At 45.6% G+C, this 19072-nt stretch overlaps 1 protein-coding gene across 3 annotated transcripts in view; it reads left to right on the top strand.

Annotated features, from left to right (window-relative positions):
• CHCHD3 (coiled-coil-helix-coiled-coil-helix domain containing 3) overlaps positions 1–14856 on the top strand; it is a 147333-nt gene extending 132477 nt beyond the window's left edge. For all 3 annotated transcript variants that reach the window (XM_071424193.1, XM_071424192.1, XM_071424194.1), the window contains 2 exons: positions 9032–9167; positions 14161–14856. In XM_071424193.1, coding sequence (XP_071280294.1) covers positions 9032–9167; positions 14161–14187 — 163 coding nt within the window. In that variant the 3' untranslated portion in view covers positions 14188–14856. The remainder of the gene's footprint in view (positions 1–9031; positions 9168–14160) is intronic.
• Positions 14857–19072: the final 4216 nt, after the last annotated feature.

Genomic DNA, 19072 nt, shown 5'->3' with positions numbered 1-19072 from the left:
CAAGGTGCAGTGGCCACTGGTTCTCAGCACACTCTCAGTGGGATTATTTCTCTTTGTAGGAGTTGATGACGTTTGATTGTTGAATCATTTGATTGATGAATTTGTTGTTGCAGCCCTGCTGATTCTGTTTTATGAAAAGAGTGGCTCGACCTCATCCCAACCCAAGATTTGTAGAATCACACATGGCCTTTGTGGCTTAGCAGAGTGAATCCAAGCCTGTTTTCTTAAATAACTTCATGGCCAAATGAAAAATTGGCATTTATTTTGCTTTCTCTTAAGATTACAACCTTCAGTTCCCTCGAGTAATCGTCGCCCACGCGAGCGGCGAGGCTCGAAGTGTTTAACTGGTGATTGCTTTTTCTGGACGCTGCTTCTGCCCAAAATATCTTTGATTTTTGTGGTCACTTAACAGGGGTTTGGGGCCTTTTATAGCTGAAGAGAATAGTTAAATATATATTGCTCTGGAGAGTAATATTTGGATAATAATGAGTTAGTGTCTTGTGGTGCTTTGTGTTGAGTGCTGTAGTTGACCTTTGCTAGAGAGGAAAAAAGTGCCTGCTTGTTAGAACATATTATTTAGCACCTTTAGAAAGGCAAAACTGGTTGGTTTGGGGTGTTTTTTTTTTTTAGTGTGAGGCTCAGTGAAGGTTTTATCACCAGGGTTTGGGGATGATGGTGTGGTGTTAGGCCTTTACAAAGCCTGCAGTGAGTTGCAGCTCTTAGGAAATAAGTGGCAGTAATAAATCCACAGTGTGCTTTGCTGTCCTGCATTTGGTTTATGCTGCTCATTTGGATCTGTCTGGATTTTTTTTTTGTGTGTCTGTGTGCTTTACACAGTGATGTAAAGTTACTGTGGAAAATTTAATGCAGGGACAGGGAGAACACTAAAATAGATCATTTAAGTGGATGAAACTCTGTCTTTTTTGCCACCTTCATAGAGAAGCAGGGTTCAAACTGTTGCAGAATTATTTTTTCCTTTGAAAATTAGAAATATCAAGGTTTAATCTATCCAAGTAATCCTGCAACTGGCATCAGTCACTTCTTTGAGAAATAACAGCAAAACATCAGTTCAGTCTCCCAGAGCCTGGATCTGCCTTTCCACCAGCTGGGGCTGGAGCTGAGGAGAGCTTTGATTCCTTTGCTTCCCTAAACCTTCAGAAACCCCCTCCAAATTCCTTATTAGGAGTAAATAGTAAGAAACTCTAGCACATGGTGTTGTTTGCAGTGATGATCCTTGACTTGTGTTCTCCTGAACAGCCAAGTGGAATCTTGCCAGTCTTCATTAAATAATTCTTTTTTGGGGTGAGTAAGGCTGAGCTCAAGTGATACCACATGCAAGCTCTAAAAATAGTCTGTGATCTGGGTTGACATGAAGAGGTTTGGATGCAAATGTTGGATTGCTGATCATGAAATTGGAGGGGTTGGCTCCATCCACGCTGAGCTGATGGGACTCTGGAGCTGGGAAGAGTTTGGATTTTGTCCTCAGCAGTGGTGGGACAGGCTTGGGAATGATCTGGGATCATTTTTTGGCTCTGAGCTTCCCAAAATTAAGAGCTGGGTTTGATCTGTGCAAGGCCAAGAAGTATTTCTCTATATATTTCTATTTATAACATTTAGGTACTACAGAATACTCCACAAAATTAAAACTGCTCCTCCTTGAGTTCCTTCTAATTAAAGCCTGCAGTTGCTAAATTCTCTTTCCTACTTTCTAGCAGCATCCATGCCCCTGTTAGAAGGAATTTGTATCATTGCCATGCATGTGATTGTTTATTTTAGTATCTGCTATTCACTAAAAACTGTCCCTTAAGCTAAAAAGAAAAGTGCATCCTAAATTTGGGTAATTCCAACACTCTGCTCCCTTTGCAGCTGCAGGAACCAGCTGTGGGAGAGGTACATTTGTGCATTAATAGTGGTGTGCTTTGGATTTGAAGAGGGTTTTTCTTCTATTTGAGGGTTTTTCCTCTATTTTTGGAGGGGAGGGGAATTTTATAAACAAATAGTGGTTTGGGATCATGCAAATCGGTTCATATCAGTTTAAATCAAAGTATTCAAACTCATTTTGTCTCTCAGGGTGGATGGGAATCCTGTCTTCATTTGTTAGCTTGCTTCTTGACATATTTGGAATTTAAGCAACCACAGCAGGTCAGATCAGAGTCTCCTGAGCTGGGAGTGGGTTTTTAGGGAATGCTGTAAAAATGAGGGAAGTGTTCAGTGGTACCATTTTGCCTTCAAACAAGTGGTGTTGTGGGGCTTTCCTCTGGCACATCTTGCTTGTAATCTCCTGCTGGGCACCTCACACCTTCCTGTAGAATTCTCTTTGAACTTTTGAACTAAATGTGCTTTTGATAACCCCAGTATGCTCTGACAGTGAGTCCCAGCTTTTCATTGGCTGTTCTTTGGGAAAGGTTTGGATTATTGAGTCCCAGCCTTTCATTAGCTGTTCTTTGGGAAAGGTTTGGATTATTGAGTCCCAGCTTTTCATTGGCTGTTCTTTGGGAAAGGTTTGGATTATTGAGTCCCAGCTTTTCATTGGCTGTTCTTTGGGAAAGGTTTGGATTATTTTTGCATTGTGAACCCACTGCTAGGAAACCTGTCTATAATCCATTGATGATTTCATCCTGTAATTCATTGATAATTGAGATCCAGCTCTTGCAGTTGTCCTTCTCTGGGCTGAAGAGATCTGCTCCTCATGTGGTGTCCTGAGGGCCTGAAGGTTCTCCTTGGCAACCAGTTCATCCAACAAATTAGGATCCACAACCAGAATATTTTTTCCTGATCCTCATCCTGTTGTCTTCCTCTTCAGTCCTTGCCTGAAAAAGGCTTTAAGGATGTGCATAACTTTCCATGGGCAAATGTGAAATTGCTCAATCCTGGAATGGTTTGGGTTGGCTGGGACCCTAAAGCCCATCCAGTTCCTTCCCTTTCCCTTTCCCTTTCCCTTCCCCTTTCCCTTTCCCCTTCCCCTTTCCCTTTCCCTTTCCTTTTCTTTCCCCTTGCCTCTTTCTCCTTTCCTTTTTCCTTTTCCTCTCCTTTTTCCTCTCCTTTCCTTTCTCCTTCCCTTCCCTATTCCAAAAGCCAGAATGTTTGAAGTAGATCTTTATTTGCTTTTGACAAGGCTGGGTAAGAGATGAAATAAATGAGAGGGTGACAAACATTTGCCTGGGATTTTGGGGTGCAGGGGTTTTTGGAGAAAGGATATAAAATAACACAGGGAAGATTAATATTGGACTTGATTATGAGTAGCACAAAAGGTGGAGTAAGCTGCATTCCAACCTTTAAGTCATTTCTTTAGTATTCCTCTGTGGATTTTACATTCTCAATTGCAAAGCAGAAACCACTGTGGTTCCCTTGCAGCATTTCAGCAGAGATTCATTAGGAAAATTCTTTCTTTGACACCTTTTGGAGAAGTCACACTCAGCACCCGAGTGTAAATAAAAGCAAGAATCAACTCTGCAGTGCTTGATCTTTTGCTGGCAGCACTTCCCACGCAGTGATTGTGAGGGCTGTGTGTGGGCACAGCTTGATTAGGGACCAGCATTTGTAGATATTCAGCAATCAGATCTGTGTTTTTCCTTCCCAAGCACTGGGAGAAGAACTGAACCATTTGGTTTGTGCCTCACACGTTCCGTACCCTGCCTTCGAGTCATCACCTACTGCATGTGCAAAAACAAGCTTCAAAAATAGTTTAATAGAAAGAGTAAATTAATGGAAAAACTAAAAATAATGGTGCAGCAATGAGGACCTTCATTACCATATGCCCTTTTGTCTTTTTTTTCCCTGGGGTCTGTTCTACAATTATTTTCTGTGCTACAAACCCGTCCTGTGGATTCACTCAGCAGTGATGCTGCTGGGAGAGGCTTTTTGGGTGAGGTGATGTTAAAAAAAGAAGAATCCTTTCACCAGCACCTTTTTGGGTGGGGATAAAGAGCACAAGTGCCTTGCTGCTGTTTCAGAGGTGTCCTCCACACTTCAGCTTTGTGCTGCCCTTCCCTCAGGTTCTCCTGAGCTGGGCTCACATTTCTCTTGCTGCCTTCATATGCAAAAATCCCTCCACTGTGGCCTTTCCTGTCCATCTGCTCAGCTAAATCCTTCTCTGCTCAGGCTACCAACCTTTATTTTCCTTTTTTTTTCCTCCTGTCCAAAAGAAATGGAATCTTGCCCTGACTGTGTCTGGTGAAAGCAGCGCTGCAGATTTTCCTACCCCAAATTCACATCATCCCCTTTCATCCTGCTGCTGGCTTCCTCACCAGTGTTCTCCAGGAAAAATCACACATCTTCACTTTCCCAGCCCTGCCTGTCCCATTTCTGCTTCCCTGCTGTTTCCAGTTCCCTACTGACTTCTCTCTGAAGCATCTGTGACTCCACCTTTACCCCCCACTCATCCCCATTTCAGTTTCAATCTCATTTCCAAAATTCCCAGAGCAGCTGGGGCTGCCCCTGCATCCCTGCAATGTCCAAGGCCAGGCTGGACACTGGGGCTGGAGCAGCCTGGGACACTGGGAGGTGTCCCTGCCATGGCAGGGGTGGCACTGGATGGGCTTTAAGGTCCCTTCCCACCCAAACCATTCCATGATTCCATGAAACACCTTTTGCTCTTTCTCAGAAGGAATTTCTGCTGGACACAGACAATGTTAATTGATTAAATTCCCACAAATCCTTCTGAAACCACTCTTCATAAAGCACCTGAAAACAATTCAGCTGTTACACACTTCATGGGCTGCCCACGGGTGTGGATTGCCTTTGGTTTCACCATTTGTTGTTCCTTATCCTTGTGTTTATTCTGAGAACACTGAGAAAAGAAACACCTTCCTTTTTTTGTTGTTTATTTTGCATTCTGCCAGGCCTGGTCACAGCATGGCTCCTCTCCTCCATCAGTAGGACTGAATAAACCAGGTCAGAACACGTCTGCAGCACCCTCCTGTGCTGCTCCTCTGGGGCTCAGTGGGATCACCTTCATTTGTAGGGTTTTGTCTTCAAGTGAAGACTTCCCTGGACTTCCCCAGCACAGCCCCATGCTGGGAACCAGCCCCAGTTTGTGGTTTGGATGTGCTGAGCCGCTCTGGGGAGGAGGCACAGCAAGATTTGATCTTAGAGAGCTGCAGGTTGGGCTGGGCTGGGCTGCTTGGACACAGAGCACCAGTGTGGTCTGTTTAATTCACTGCTTCAGAAGTAGCCAAGGGTTACACAAATAAAATCAGCTGCCTTTGATAGGTGTCAGCCCTTTAATGAGGAATTAAATTAAGCCCTGGGTACTCCTGCCCATCTCATGGCACTATTTTTATCTCACGCTCTCCTTTTTTGTTGCTATTTTTTTCCCCCCCATATTTTTTTATGACAATTGCTTGAAGTCCTGATCTGGGGGGGATTATGCCAGATACCTGCACAGCTGGAAACTCATCAGCCATTCAGATTCCTTCAGTGAGAGTGTCAGTTTTAGCACGAAGCTCGCAAAGCTCACCGTGGTGATTTCAAATTTCCTCTTTAGTAGACATTTTGTTTGAATGCCATGAAGGGGCTCCTCTCCCCAAGCCCCCAGGAGCACAATAAGCTATGCTCTTTGAGAGAGCCCAGATGAGTACAAAGTTCCCTTCATTAAATTTTCTTTTCATGCTTTAGCATAGAATATTTCTTTTTAAGACTGTCTCTCCCTCTCTCATTTCCTTTTGTGTTTTCATCCTATTACCTTTATGAGGTTGTGATGCATCAGCTCTCTGGAAATGGTGGGTGCACAGCTCCCTCAGAGGTTTATTCCAGCACTGAAAGATTATTCTGGCATGGGAGGTGCTTCAGGAGCAGCTGGAGAAGGGAAAGCAGATCAAGGAATTGCAAACTTAATAAAACCACGCTGTTCCTCACATGCCATGTGGCTGCTGCTCATCTTGACTTGTGCTGAGAAAAGCACAAGCTTGGAGATTTTGGGTGTGTTGGTTCTGTTCAGGAGTTCTGGAGTTGCACTGAGCTGGAGATCTGTCAGCATTCCCTGCCATTCCTGCTGCACTCCCATGGCTTGTGGTTTTCCTTCAGTTTAGTTGTGAAATCCCTGAGCAATTAATTAATTAATGAATTAATTAAATGTGGTGTAGGACACAATGTTGTTTATTTTACAGGGGCAGGTCGTGATAGGATAAGGGGCAAGAGATTGAAACTGCAAGAGGGAGGATTTAGATGGGATATTGGGAGGTAGTTCCTGGCTGGGAAGGCACTGAGGCCTTGGGATGGATTTCCCAGAGAAGCTGTGGCTGCCCCTGGATCTCTGGAAGTGTCCAGGGTTGGGGCTTGGAGCAGCCTGGGACAGTGGGAGGTGTCCCTGCCATGGCAGGGGTGGCACTGGATGGGCTTTCAGGTCCCTTCCAACCCAGCTCATCCTGTGATACTCTGGTGACACTTTTCCTGCTGCATGTCCCACAGTACAGATCTCTCTCAGGGCATGGGATAGTTCAGCACCTCCTGCTCTGAGATCTCCTGGCCCTGCCTGGCACCAGACCAGGTTGCTTTATCCACTCAGGCATTTAAAACCTCCACATTTTCCCAATAGATTCCACATAATTGCTGAGTTTGCACTATTAACCTTTTCTTCTGAGCTTTTCTCTCAGTCAAACCCCACAGGCCCTAAAGTACTTCTGTAAAATGACCTTTATTCATGGGACCACTGAATGATTTGGGTTGGAAGGGACCTTAAAGCCCATCCAAATCCATCCCCTGCCATGGCAGGGACACCCTCCACTATCCCAGGGTGCTCCAAGCCTGCCCTTGGACACTTCCAGGGATCCAGGGGCAGCCACAGCTGCTCTGGCAATTCCACCCCAGCCAGGAATTCCTTCCCAATATCCCATTTAAGTATTAAATGATGTAATCATAGCAGCTTCAGGATGTTCTCTGTTAGGGAGATACTGCATTCCCCTTTGGAGGAATTTCCTTGCTGTTTTTTCTGACCATCCATCTGTGAGTGAGTCCAGAAATCAATGGGAAACCCTTCAGAGGGGTTCCCATAATGCACAATGGAACCTCCTTTCCCAACAGGAGATTCTGCAGCCTGTGGTTTATGGCCCTCTAATGCCAGGCAGTGATTTCATTTAGTGCTTTCCCAAAAGTGCCAACAGAGCATTAGGGGAGTGGAACAAGCACAGCTGATCAATACACAGACAGTGCTCACCTTCAGATTAATCCAGGAAATGGACCTGGCTGGCTTGGAGGAAGTGGCTGTGTTCTCACAAGGACAGAGCTGAGAGCAGGTTTACAAAAATCCCCCCTGAATGGGGGTAAAAAGTCAGAGAGTGAAAACAAATCACTGAGGGGCAGGAGATGATGTGGCTCACAGGGCTCCCATAGGGTTGGCAATGTACAGAATCCTTTGGAACATTCAAATAAGGAATTTTGGTCACTGATGGTGTGACTCTGGGGAAAACCCCACCATTTAAAAGCTCTTTATCATGGCTTAGAGAGTTCCCCCATTGAAATGGCTTTATTTACATTGACAGAATTTATGCAGCCGTGCTAGAGCAGCCATTCCTTTCTCTCTTCACCTGTGTATAAGAATTCATTTTAAAATCACTTGTGAATAAAGGCACAGCAAGGTTTACTGTGGGTATTTTTAGTTAATTCAGGCTCTCTTGTATTGATTTATCAATTCACACCAGGAGTTTGGGCATTTTAATGGAGCTCTGGTTTAGCTGGACCTAAATCATCACTGCTGGGAGATGTCTACAGAGAACATCCCTGCTGTTTCTGTGTTCCCTGTCCCAGTGCAGACCTTGCCATCCTCCCTCCATGTGCAGCAGTTTGTGGTTGCACATTTTGATGCCTGACATGCCTTTGAAGCACGTGCTGATCTCAGCACAGGGGGGATTAAGGGAAAATCCTCCCCTGTAAGAGTCTGCAGAAGTTTGAACTTGGAGATCATAAAGTGTGGAAGCACCTGGGACTGCATTTAAATTCTGGTTTAGATTTCACAGATTCAGATAATGAATGAAAGGAGGAAGAGATGTTTTATATAGGTACATGCTGTAAAATCAAGGTGACTTAACAGTCTCTTTATTTTAGCACCATGTCTTCAGTGATTGTCAAGAAATCAATTCCCCGGAGGGGCAGCGTTTGTGCTTCGTGTTTCATTCCCCTGATGGAGGAAATCTGCCCTGGCCAATCAGCAAAATGAGAATCAGAATCACAGAGTGGATTGGGTTGGGAGGGATCTTGAGGATCACCCAGTTCCAACTCCATTTCCATGGGCAGGAACAGCTTCAACTATCCCAGGGTGTTCCAAGCCCTGTCCAACCCAGCCTTGGACACTGCCAGGGATGGGGGTGATGCCTTGAGAAGGCTGAGCTGGAGCAGAGGCTGGGCAGAGTTCCAGAATAAAGCAGGGATTCATTCCAAGGATCTCCTCCATGGACCCACCTTGGGCAGCACAAGAGCCCAGCCAGGGCTGCACCCAAGATGAACCAAAATGGCCCCAAAATGCACCAGCGCTCCCGGGGTCTCTCCCTGGGATCAGTTCTGCTCCATTTGCATCTTGCAGTTCATTGTCCCATTCCAGCTTTAGCCCCTGCAGTCCCACCCTGCTTGTTTTTCTCTCTCCAGCCCACGGGGTTTGTGCTCCTGGGCTGAGATTTGGGGCATTTGTCCTTGGTGCCCAGCTGGAGCAGGAATTGTTTTGTCTCCCTGCTCTGTGCACAGAGCTCACCATCCCATAATATGGAGCCCAGACCCACACACTAAAGCAGCTCAGAATGTGAAAAATATAAAAGCCAAACCCTGAGGCAACAGGGCAGCCCTGAGCAGTCAGTGCCTGAACCTCACCACCCTCACAGGGATGAATTCTTTCCTCTGGAAGCGTCCAAGGCCAGGTTGGACAGGGCTTGGAGCACCCTGGAAGGTGTCCCTGACCAGGGCAGGGGGTTGAACTGGATGTGCTTTGTACCTTCCCACCCAAACTGATTCAATAATAATAATAATAATAAAATAATGCAAGTTTTTTTGTCTCTCCTGAGATGTTTTTAGAAGGAAACCCTGAAGCTGTTGTCTGTTCCCACAGGAGATACGAGTCCCATCCCATCTGTGGGGAGCTGCAGGATAAAATCCTCCAGTGCTACCGGGAACATGCCCAGGAGACCCTGAGCTGCTCTGCCCTGGCCAGCCAGTACCTGCACTGTGTCAATCATGCCAAACAGGTGAGCTGGGCCTATTCTCACTGAAAAATGATGGAATGATGAGCAGAGGCATTTCTAATTAGTCCTTCCTCTGTGCCTAAGCATTTCCCAGTGTGTGCATTCCCAGAGCTCTGTGGAGACCACTCAGAGTTGATTTAAATGCTCAGGTTTCCATCTCTTCCCCTGGGAAGATGTTGTTTAGTGTAGCAGCTCTTGCTGTTGGCAGATGTTTCCTGTTATCTACAGTTTTAGCAGTAAAACAAGGGGATTAAAATACCTGGTAGTCTTTACCATAAATTTGAGAAACTCATGGATGCCTCAAACTACATCAGTGACCACTTGGAATTCTTGATTTCTTCTGTCTTGTGTTATGCAAGACTCTAAAATTGCCCTTTACCTGCTCTTGCCCTCCTCTCCTCCAGTTTTGTAGGGTATGGATGCCACTGCCAATTAAAATCTTTATGCTTTATTAGTGCAGCATGAAGGAAAATGACAGTAATACACAAATCATTAAATTAAAAGGAGCTACAATTTCTCAGTTTTACTCTTTTATTCATCAGCTTGCATCTTTCAAATACAGAAATGCATGCATTGACCTCAATTGTGTTCTTAAACAAACCAGGAAATGCAGGATGTGTAAAAAGTGCTTCAATCAGTCTGTTGATCTTTATTTCTGCCCAAATCTGTGAGTTAATATTTGAGCACGTGAGCACACCCATCTTTATGTGATAGCAGAGACCTGGTGAGTACAGCTGGTGTTTGATCATGGTAATCACCTTCCCTGGGCTTAACTCTGCCTGGGCACAAAATCCCTGAGACTTTGCCTCTGATCCTTCTCCGTGACCTTTTGCTTTCAAATGCTGCAGCCTTGAGCTGGTATTCCCAAAGATCTGCTGGAATTAACACTCCTCGTTGTGCCTCAGTCACTGAGAGCTCCCTGTCCCTTCCAACTCACTTATTTTAATATATCCTTCATTGGTATTTGTTGTGCCATCCCTGCAAGTGTCCAAGGCCAGCTTGGAGCACCCTGGGATGGTGGGAGGTGTCCCTGCCATGGCTGGGGTGGCTCTGGATGGGCTTTAAGGTCCCTTCCCACCCAAACCCTTCTGTGAATTCCATGATTTCTCCTGCTGCTCATTTTGGAATGCACCAACATGAGAATCACAGAATCATTAAGAATCTTCAGCCCATCCAGTCCAGCACAGCCAAGGCCACCACTGACCCTGTCCCCAAGTGCCACAACCACATGGCTTTGAAATCCCCCCAGGAATGGGGACTCCAGCTCTGCCCTGGCTGGACAAGCCTTTGAGTGAAGAAATCTTCCACAATATCCAACCTCAGCCTCCCCTGGTGCAGCTTGAGGCTGTTTCCTCTTGTCCTGTCACTTGTAGCCCTGTTTTGGTTTGTTCTCTAGTGGATTTCCCCATGGCTCTGCAGCATCTGCAGCACTAATTTACTGCATGTATATATTTTTTTAATTATTTGTTTAAAGTAACCAGAAAAAAATGGATTAATTACTTAGACATGTTTAAGCTCTAAGTCGAGTTTGTATCTGATAGGAATTTCTTCGGAAGACTCTGATGGGGATGAATTAATTCATGTTCAGAAGGTGCAGGAAAAGCAAATTGCATAAATATGAGCATTAGGTTTTTGAACCCTTTTAAACACCTTTTTTTTTGTTGAAGATCTTTATCCAAGCCTGTCAAGTAGTTAAAAGTGTTTCCTAAATGTTTCTTATTCTGTTTCACACATGCTTCAAGATGAGAATTCAGAGAGGCTTCTCTCATGATAACAGAGAAGGAGAAGCCTTTTATGATGGAAATATTTGCAAGCAGGAGCAATTGTTTTTCATAATGAACTCCAGCCCATCCTCCACGTGCTGCAGCTGTAATTGTAATTATTTTTACTCACTGTTTGCCCACATGTCCAGACAGTTCCTTTGAAATAATTCTTAAACGCCGCTATAAAATCACTTCAAAATTACCTTCTCTGTGTGCCTGGTTGGGAGCCAGAGGAGGGGGATAAATGGCAGATTCAGAAATGAAAAAGTTAACTGACACTGGCTACAAGAAACAAAGGAAGAAGAAAATTTGCTAGAGGGAATAGAGCAAGATATTGAAAAGCAAATAAGTGAACTAATCCGATTTCCTGGCGGTGAGTCTGGGCACTTGTGCTCGGGCTGAGCACACTCTGTGCTTTTCATAAATTGAATTTATTGACTCCTCTTTCTTCCCTATCTTGCTTATAATTATCTCCCCCTCTCTTCTGTGTGCTCCTTATTTCTCATGCTGTCTGTAATCTCATGTCTCTATCTGTCCTTTTCTCCCCTCTTTAGAAAAGCCCAGAGAGTTGTTAATTCAGAGGGGTTTGACACATTGGTGTATCTTGCCTTCAAATCTCTTCCCAAAGTCATGAGAAGCTGGGGAGATAAATTAAACTCTGTTATTAATGTTTGCATGTTATTATAATGATAATGCCAGTAATGGAGAGGAAAACTTAACCTAATGGAGCCATTAAGAGGAAGATATTTGGATTGTGTCTGGCATTTATTTATGCTGAAGTAACTCCAGCCAGACCATCCATGGCTTTTTAATCCTTTCTCCTGGTTTTCCAGCCATGGATATGGACTTTTAACTGTTAAAATACACATTTTAGGGGTGTTTTTTTCAATTTTTCCCCCTCCTGGGTTACAAGAAGTTCTGATTCTTACAAAAAAACACAACTAGTCCATGGTTTAACAAATCTGTGCAATAATTTCCTGTTAAACCATTGAATTCCAGAAGGATTCAGGCCTCTGCAGGCAGGTGAGGTTTAAGAGTACTTAAAATAACAACACCAGCAGCTGCTGGTGCCTGGCAGCCTGGCTACAAAATGTTATCCTTTAGCCTTGGATAAAGTGTAAATAAATAGTGTAACCACTATTTTCATTTGTTGGATCAAGTGGGTCCTTAATTATGCATCCTAAATAGAATAAAACCAGGATTTTAGCCTCATCTTCCAGTATTTTGATAGCAATTTCCAGTCTAAGAGAAAAATAGATGGAATTTGTGTATCTGGAAACACTGAATTGAAATGAAGCAAAAAGACCTCATCATTTAGCACTGCCCTCATTGAAGGAAGTTTATTGTGGACCAGCTTCCCTCCATGGGGTTATGTAAAAGAAAATAATAAATTAAATGCACTAATGTTAAAAGGCAAGCAAAAAAATGCATTAATTTAAAAAGGGACCAGCTTCCCTCCATGGGGTTAGGTTAAAAAAAAAAAAGGAAATATTTTAAATGCATTAATTTAAAAAGACAAGAAAAACACTAAAAACCCCAAAATATAGATAAAGCCAAAGCAAAGCTTGGAACAGCCCTGTTTGTCTGAAGGTGAAATTTTGTGGGCAGAAATCTGGATGTGATGAACAAATATCTGCATTTTCTTTCCTTTGGACACTAAACAAAAGTAGACCAATTTTTCTCAGATCCCTTGGGAATTTCCTCTGTTAACTTGTGCAGTGTTAAATCAACATAAAGTTAATATTCAGCTCAGAGATGGCTTGGAGTGAGTCTGTAACTCCTGTGCAAAAAGGAATTTTCCAGGTAGAGCTTTCCAGAAATCTCCATGGGGGTGCCATGGATTGGAGGTTTTGGTAACAGATGAAACTTCCCCAGATTTTTGTTTGCACCCAAGGAGCTCAAAACTGACTCTTTTTTATTCCTCCAGCCTCTTTTTCTCCTCTTTGGATGCTGGTGGAAGATTTTGTGGGCACAAGGACAGGCACCACCTCTTTGTGTGGATTCCTTGGAGAATTTTAAAGTCAGAATTGTTAAGGTTGGAAAACACCTCCAGGATCATGGAATCCAAGCGTTCCCAGCACTGCCAAGGCCACCACTGACCATGTCCCCAAGTGCCACATCCACATTTTAAAGGGTTTTAAATCCCTCCAGGAAGGGGGACTCCACCCCTGCTCCCTGGGCAGCTGGGCCAGGCTGGACAATCCTTTTGGGAAAGACATTTTTCACAAAATCCAGTCTGAGTGCAGCTCTTAACCCTTGCAGGAGCTGGGTGGAATAGCACAGTTTACTGGACTTTTTAGGAATAATATGAGAATTTGGTTTTAATTCCCTTTATTGTTAATTTTCCCTAATTTCCATGACTGTGACAATGCAGTCCAGACTTCCAAGGTGTGTCAGTGTTGCTCAGACACTCGAATCAGCTGTTTGGAGGATTTCAAGGTTTCAGTTTGGGCTTGTTCCTGACATAAAGCCTCAGAATTATCAAATCTCTTCTTGCCATTTCTTGCAAGGAGAGACTCATAATTAGTCCTTACTCATTTGATGGGTTTTGTGGCAAGAAAAAGGGTTTGGGTTGGAAGGGGCCTTAAAGATCATCTCATTCCAAACCCTGCCATGGGCAGGGACACCTCCCACTATCCCAGGGTGCTCCAAGCCCTGTGCAACCTGGCCTGGAACATTTCCAGGGACAGGAAACCTGGTCTATTGAAAAGAATTAAATTATTTTTAAGCTCCTTTCCAAGCCAAACCATTCCATGCTCATGAAGCCCACACTGAGTGCAACATGTTGAGACTGTTGGGGTTTGATTCTGACTCAGCACCCAGGAAGGAGCCAGGTGAGGGATACTCAGTGTTGGATGTTTCCAGGATATTTTTCCTCAAGAGTTTAATTGCTGGGAATGGGATTTTTCTTACTCTAAGGTCAGGTGTTTTAATTTCCTTTAATAGCCACAGCACTGAAGCCATGATAGCATGAGGGGAGATGAAAATGGATCATTAGTGAGACTCTTCAGGCCTCCAAACCACTGCCTTGTTGAGTGCTCAAACTGCTTCACTCTGCTTCTGGGACTTGTCTCTGGCATGATGTGTTTATCAACAATGTTTTTGCTCTGCATTTTTACTTTAAAAAATGAAGATTCTAGGGGGAGAATTGTAGCCAAACTTCAGAATAACTTGGAGTTACTGAAATGTGTGTTTCTCCCTGTCTCTCCCCTCCCCTCTGATGGTTTTTGCAGCAGAGAATGCTTGGGAGAGGAGGATAAAGGCATTGTCCGAATCAAGCACAAGACCATCAACTAATTTCAGCAGAAGAGCTTTTTTTTTTTTTCCTCCCCAAGAACGACCCAGCAGCCCATTTGCAGGGCAGCCCAATAAAGAGAAGAAGTGGAAGAGCCATTTGAAGGGCAGCATGCTCAGGGCTCAATCAGCAGGAGCGCTCGGGAAGCCAGGCCTGGATCTCCTTCCATCAGAGCTCGCCCGTCCGAGGCCGTATCAAAGCCCACTTATTGCTGATTGAAGGCAGAGAAAGAAAAGAGCCTTTCTCTGACCTCAGAGAGGGGAAATATCCTTCAAATGCTGCTATTTCACTGGAGGATCTCCTCAGAAACATCTCTCTGTCCGAGGCAGGGGTGTAACCCCTGCAGCGCCGGGAGGGACGCGGCCGTTCCTCGGAGCAGCCCCTGGTCCCGCTGTCAGAGTTCTCCTCACAGTGCAGAATTGCAAATTGTGCTTTAACTTATTTCCCAAATGGCCTGGCTTGATGAAGTCTCTCTCTGCAGGCCTTCTGCTGGAATGATGTTTGTGACCCAACACTTTGGGTGCTCCATGGCCTTTGTTCCCATGGGATGGTTCTGTTGTGCTCCTCGCTCGTATCAAGTGCTGACGAGAACGCCTCGCTCTGTACCAACAATAAATCTATTTTATGCACAAGATTGATGCTGCAGTCTGTCTCCCTTCCCACTCCTCGGGGGTGGATGGTGTTCCCTCTGCTGTGTCAATCACGCTTTCCCAGCAGATGTTGTTGCTGAAGCTTTTCAAGCACAGACTTTCATGCACAACCAGCCCTGGTGTCAGGAAGGGGGCTTGGATTGAGCTGTTTTCCATCACAGCCACCTAAAAGGATCCCACGTGATGGGAGTGTTGTGATTTATCCAGCAGCACTTCCCTCCTTGGGAGATGCTTGTGAATGGAGCAGCACAAGCTCTCATTGCCTGAGAGGGTGTGGGTTCCCCATCCCTGGCAGTGTCCCAGGCCAGCCTGGATGGGGCTTGGAGCAACCTGGGGTAGTGGAAGGTGTCCCTGCCATGGCAGGGGGGTGGAATGGCAGGGTCTTAAAGTCCCTTCCCACCCAAACCATTCTGGGATTCTGTGAAAGGCCAGAAACCCCCTCCAAAACCTCCAAACCAGCTTTGTGCAAGCACCCAGTTTTCTTTAATTCTTTTTCTTCAGCTAAAAACTGCCACACTCCTTGTCCCAAGCAATCTTAGAAAAGACTTTTTACACAATAGTGAAAGTAATGATGTCAAATGAGCAGCGAGTCTGGAGCCTTCTGCTGTTTATTTACCTGTTCTCCCTCTCTAATTGGCTGTGTTTGAACCTCATCCTCCTGAACAACTGCGGGTGCACCTGTGGATCTCATTAATTATTCATGCAAAATATTACCAGTGACTTTCCTAATTATCAAGATGCTTTGTGAGCACTGTTTAATTAAGGATTTTTTTTTTTTTTTAATGCTGCCCAGAGAAGCTGGAAATTTTTTTTTAAATTTTTTTTACATGCCAAGCAACCGTAATGTTGGTGGGAGGGGAGGATCCAGGAGTTCAACATCAGGTGCCAGGTAAACTGCTCAGGAGAAACAACAGGGACATAAGCACCGTGTTTACACAGTGCCTTGCTGTAGTGTTTACAAATCAGCTAACTCACAAATCCTTCTCTCTAATGTTCTCTTTTGTAACAGAGAGCCAAGAAGTTGGCAGAGCCAGCCTTGCCAGACTCAGAATTGGCAGCAAAATACAGCGTAGAGGAAAAGCAGACGTTTTTTCAGGCCAGATGATGCTGTAAAATCAGGGGAAGAGCTGTGTCGGGAAGGAAGGTCTCTGTTACTGCCAAATGTTTATTGGTTTCTCATCCTGACAGCCTTGAGCAATGAGAGTCAGCCTTGCCTGCTTTGTTCCAACTGTGTTTGAGGTGTTGTGTTCTTTAAACATCTTCTGTGGCATCAGGGCTGGCATCTGCAGCCTGCCGGGCTTGGGCTTGGGCTTGGGCAAGGCTGGTGGCAGCAGCAGGGTAAGGAGTTTAGAAATGGCCCTGGTGGTGGTGTGGGCTGCAGAACTGTCCATGGTGTGGGATTCAGAACTGTCCTTGGTGTGGGATTCAGAACTGTCCTTAGTGTGGGCTTTAGAATTGTCCATGGTGTGAGATTCAGAACTGTCCATGGTGTAAACTTTAGAACTGTCCATGGTGTGAGATTCAGAACTGTCCATGGTGTAAACTTTAGAATTGTCCGTGGTGTGGGATTCAGAACTGTCCTTGGTGTGGGCTGCAGAACTGTCCTTGGTGTGGGATTCAGAACTGTCCATGGTGTAAACTTTAGAATGTCCATGGTGTGGACTGCACAACTGTCTATGGTGTGGACTGCAGAATTGTCCACAGTGTGGGCTGCAGAATTGTCCACAGTGTGGGCTGCAGAGCTGTCCATGGTGTGGATTTCAGAACTGTCCAGTGTGGGTTTCAGAACTGTCCATATTGTAGGCTTTAGAACTGTCCACAGTGTGGACTTCAGAGCTGTCCATGGAGTGGACTTTAGAACTGTCCATGGTGAGAACTGCAGAACTGTCCATGGAGTGGACTGCAGAACTGTCCATGGTATGGATTTCAGAACTGTCCATGTTGTGGATTTCAGAACTGTCCATGTTGTGGATTTTAGAGCTGTCCATGGTGTGGAAAACCTTTGCCTTTAAAGTAGAGCAGTAATTCTGGATATTTCTGGCGTTTCACCACCACCTCTGCTTGTGCCACCCACACCTTCTCCTTTTGTGTACCTGCACCCCTGTCCTGCTGTAGGTGCTTGATTTGATTTTTTCCTCCTCCCCACTTGCTGAAATAATGAAATCTTGGAAGTTTCCTTTTTAGCATGGAAAACCTATGGAGAAATTTCCCTCCTGTTCATGATTTTAGGATTCTGTGACCTTTTTTAACACCTGCAGATCCCAATCCAACACCAGCTGCTGGTGACAGCAGGAACTGCTGGGACAGAGCAAGGCCAGCCTCCTTCACCACCAGCAGGGACAGAGACAGTGGAGAAGTGCCAGGATTTTTGTCCAGGGTGTCAGATGTGATTTGCAGGACCCAGAAGTCGTGGATTGTCCTGTGCCAGGTGACAGCACCCTGCAGTTCCCTGCCCGTGGGCAGTCCTGTTCCATCAAAAGCAGACAAGGATTTTGATTTGGGCACAAGCAGCTGCAGATGTGGATTTTGTGACCTGCTCAGTCCATAATTTGTGGTGGTTTGTGCTGAGCTGACACTCTGGGAGCTGGCTGGAGACACAGGAGGGGATGTGGGAGCAGAGAGCAGAACAGGGAGAGGTCCTGCAGCCAGGAGGGTCCTTTCTGTGCCTCTCTTCCCACAAAACCCTCTGGGGCCATGGCCAGCACTGCTGACACCACTCATGTCCCTGCTTTCCAGGGAAGGAGCTGGGGGCTGTTCCCACTGTCACAGCAGAGCTCAGGACAGCAGTGAGTGGCCCCAGGGCAGGATTCCCCTGGGGCAGGGGTGCTGAGCACGCTGCTGCTCTCAGCTCTGGGCTGGCTCTGTCACCTCCCTGGCTGCTCTCACAAGTGTCACCCAGGGCCTGGCAGCAAAGGGCAGCTCTGCTTTGATCACCAGAGCTCTGGAGCAGCAGCCCTGGGGAGGAGGGACGGGACCTGAGCTCGGCCATGGTGTCAGGGGGGACCTGGGTCTTCAGGTCCTTGAGGGAGGCAGCAAAATTCCGGGGGAACGTGGGGCACTGAGCCAGGGCTCCTCTGCAAGAACGTCAGCTCCATGTGAACAAAGACACTGGGTAATTAGAGAGGTAATTAGTTTGGTAATTACTAAGGTAATTAGTTTGATTCTCTCTCAAGCCAGTAACTGCTGGGAAGTGCTGGAGGGAGCACCTTGAGTTTCAGGCTGCAGCACCCCCTGAGGTTAACCCTTCACCCCCTGCTTGGGAAGCTGCAGCTGGCATTGCTGGAAATGAGAAATTTTTGAGGGAAAATAACCCTAAACCCCCAATTTGTCAGAGGTTTTGTGCCCAAAAACTTCTGAGCCACCTTCTGATGACACCCAGAAGTGCTTGTGCCGTGGTGCCATGGTCAGGGCAGGATTTAAGGCAGATCACCCAGCAGTGGTGTGTTTATTGCAAGGTTTTCTATTTCCTTTAGAATGCTGGGGACACCTTTAGGGTGGGGACACTTCCTGGGGAGCTGTTGGGCAGTGTCCCAGTGTCACTGCTGAGGCTGATCCCTCCTCCTTGTGTTGGATCCCCCCCATCCCTTCACCCCTGGGCTGCTTTGCTGCTTCAGCAGAGGCATTCCATGGAACCCCTGACTGCTTTGGGTGGGAAGGTCTCGGGTTTCTGTGGTTGAGATGACCCCTGAGGCATTAAAAGTCTTTTTCCCCCACCCCACAACCAAAGAAGAAGTCGAGATTCCTCAGTTCTGCTTTTCAGGGTTGTTTATTTTCTCTTATCTATTCCATTCTTTCTCTGACCTGCTGAGATCTGTCCAGCAGGTTGGGTTGTGGCACAGCCCCTGCCCTTGGGGTGGTGTTGGCTTTTTATACTAACAACTACCTGTACTTTATTTACAATAATTTTCCAATACCTATCACCTATGTTAGACAGTCTGGCTCTACTCTAAACCAATCCAGAAGTGTCACCATCACAGCAGAAGATGGAGGACAAGAAGAAGAAGGAGAAGAAGGACAGGACATGCCCAGATTCCTCCATTTTGCCTCTTGAACCCCCATTCTAAAAACCCCAAAATTCTACTTTTTCACCCTGTGACAAATTCACTATCATTCTGCTCAAACTCTTGTGGCTTGTAACTCCTCACACAAAGTTGGGAATTGTTTCCATGGGCTAAAATCAAAGGCACAGGTGTTTGTGAC

This window comes from Agelaius tricolor, unplaced genomic scaffold, assembly GCF_023055355.1.
Source record: "Agelaius tricolor isolate 1412-34295 unplaced genomic scaffold, bAgeTri1.0.p SCAF_3, whole genome shotgun sequence".
Lineage (NCBI taxonomy): Eukaryota > Metazoa > Chordata > Aves > Passeriformes > Icteridae > Agelaius > Agelaius tricolor.
The sequence above is the reverse complement of the archived record's forward strand: the minus strand, read 5'-3'. Positions and strand labels throughout refer to the sequence as shown.